The following is a 2,081-nucleotide window of genomic DNA, read 5'->3' on the forward strand; positions in this document are numbered from 1 at the left end:
CTGAAATAACATGGCTCTCATTAAAAAGATTTTGCAGAAAATCTCCATAACTTATTTTGCTCTTAGAAGATATATATATATATATATAACATTTATTCTTGAAAGCAAAGGAAACCTAAATACTGTGCAGAGTAACTAATAAAGCAGAAAGTGACGTTAGTGATATGATCGACATAAATGTTTTAATTAATCACAATGAAATTCTCAGTGATTAGATCAATCTCAGGCTCTAACTCTAGCTAAAATGCAATGGATGATACCAATAAATGTTAATGAATTCAAATTTATTATTTCAGTAGTATATATTGAGAAGTGAATTTAATGCTTTTCATAAGAAAGGTTACATCACCATGTATGTATCTGTTTTATTAGAACTCACAATCTAAACTTGATTTCTAGATCATAGAACCACTAGAGAAGTCTATACGTTTGCTGTTCATATTCAGAAAGTGGCGTTATAAATTGAAAGACAAACTGGGAAGAAGACCTAGTATCGCTTGTAAATATATAATTAAGAAGCATATTGCAAGCATTAACAATAAAAAGACAAATAATACACTTCATGAAACAATACATTTATTAATATCTCATGCCATAGCGTTGGTTCATATTAACATAATATCTGTTTTGTAATATCTTGAAGAATTAATAACGTGTTGACGATATAAGTTCTCTCTATATTTCGCGCATTTCATCTATCCATTTCCGGAAATATGCTACATTCTCATACACAGCCATTCCGCTTTGGCATTTAGCTGCACCATACGACGTTGTACCAACCACAGTTAATTTTCCATCAGATGATCGACGACACATCAAAGGGCCACCAGAATCTCCCTGCAGGATTAATATATTATTGATTAAATATAAAAAGTACGTTCTTTTCGGTAAAAATATCAATATAGGATAATTAATAGTAACGATTAACAAAAAAAAATGAATAACACAAATATTGCAAATTGTTTCCAGAACTATGCCACCTGAAAACATTCTGCAAAGAAAAGAAGACACCCAAATTATAGGAATTTTAACTATTTGATAAATAATTCCGAGAAATCAAATTATTTAAAAACAATATTGAAATACAGGTTAACAATTTATGTATGAAAATTTATACACCATCATTGTTGTAAAACAACATTCAGTTTATAAGCCTAAATTATGAGCCAATAGACTTGATGACAAAGACATAATGTAATTTCTATCAAAATATACCTCAATTGAAGATCACATATTTCATATTTCTGTTACTTATGAATCGTTATTTTAGGTCTGCTAATGTCTGTATGACAATAACTATACAACATCAGTAAATTACCTGTGAAGCATATATATATATATATATTATATATATATATAATATATATATATATATATATATATATATATATATATATATATGTGTGTCTTCTACTACAGCCTCGGGCCGACCAATGCCTTGTGAGTATATTTGGTTGATGGAAACTGAAAGAAGCCCGTCGTGCATGTATATATATATATATAATATATATATATATATACTAGTGTGAGGTGAGTGTGATTGTGTCCCTTACCGCTTGACGCTGGGTGTTAGTGTCTTACGATTCCGTAACTTAGCGATTCGGCAAATGAGAGCGATAGAATAAGTACCAGCTTGAAAAGAAATGAAGTACTGGGGTCGGTTAATATGACTAAAATTCCCAAAGGCGGTGCCTCAGTATGGTCTCAGTCTAATGACCAAAACAATTTAAAGAGAGATGAATACATTGATCTAACCACATGACATCCTTAGGACTACGGCCATTTCCCAGCCTTTTTCATATAATAATAATTTCAGTGCATAATAAATTGTGTTTAGATGTCTGTATTAATGTTACATGCTACGCAATATGCAATTCAATTGTATATTCACAAATCAATGGAAATAAAGGTTGCTCGTCAGACCACCAGAACATCGTAGTTACTCCAACGATCCAAATCAGTTGTATAGAACTGTGTATAATTGATCTTCTTATTGGATTACTATGTGGTCTGTTGGTCTGTTAGCTGAGTCCATTCGATGGGCTTTCTGTGATAGTCACACAATTCTGTCAGTTCATACG

General features: G+C 31.2%; 1 protein-coding gene across 1 annotated transcript in view; it reads right to left on the reverse strand.

Annotated features, from left to right (window-relative positions):
• Positions 1-554: 554 nt before the first annotated feature.
• The window catches only part of LOC115218116 (chymotrypsinogen A), an 18,605-nt gene continuing 17,078 nt past the window's right edge, over positions 555-2,081 (reverse strand). The window contains exon 6 of the mRNA XM_029787905.2: positions 555-837. Coding sequence (XP_029643765.1) covers positions 676-837 — 162 coding nt within the window. The 3' untranslated portion in view covers positions 555-675. The remainder of the gene's footprint in view (positions 838-2,081) is intronic.

The sequence above is a fragment of the Octopus sinensis genome, linkage group LG12 (genome assembly GCF_006345805.1).
Source record: "Octopus sinensis linkage group LG12, ASM634580v1, whole genome shotgun sequence".
NCBI lineage: Eukaryota > Metazoa > Mollusca > Cephalopoda > Octopoda > Octopodidae > Octopus > Octopus sinensis.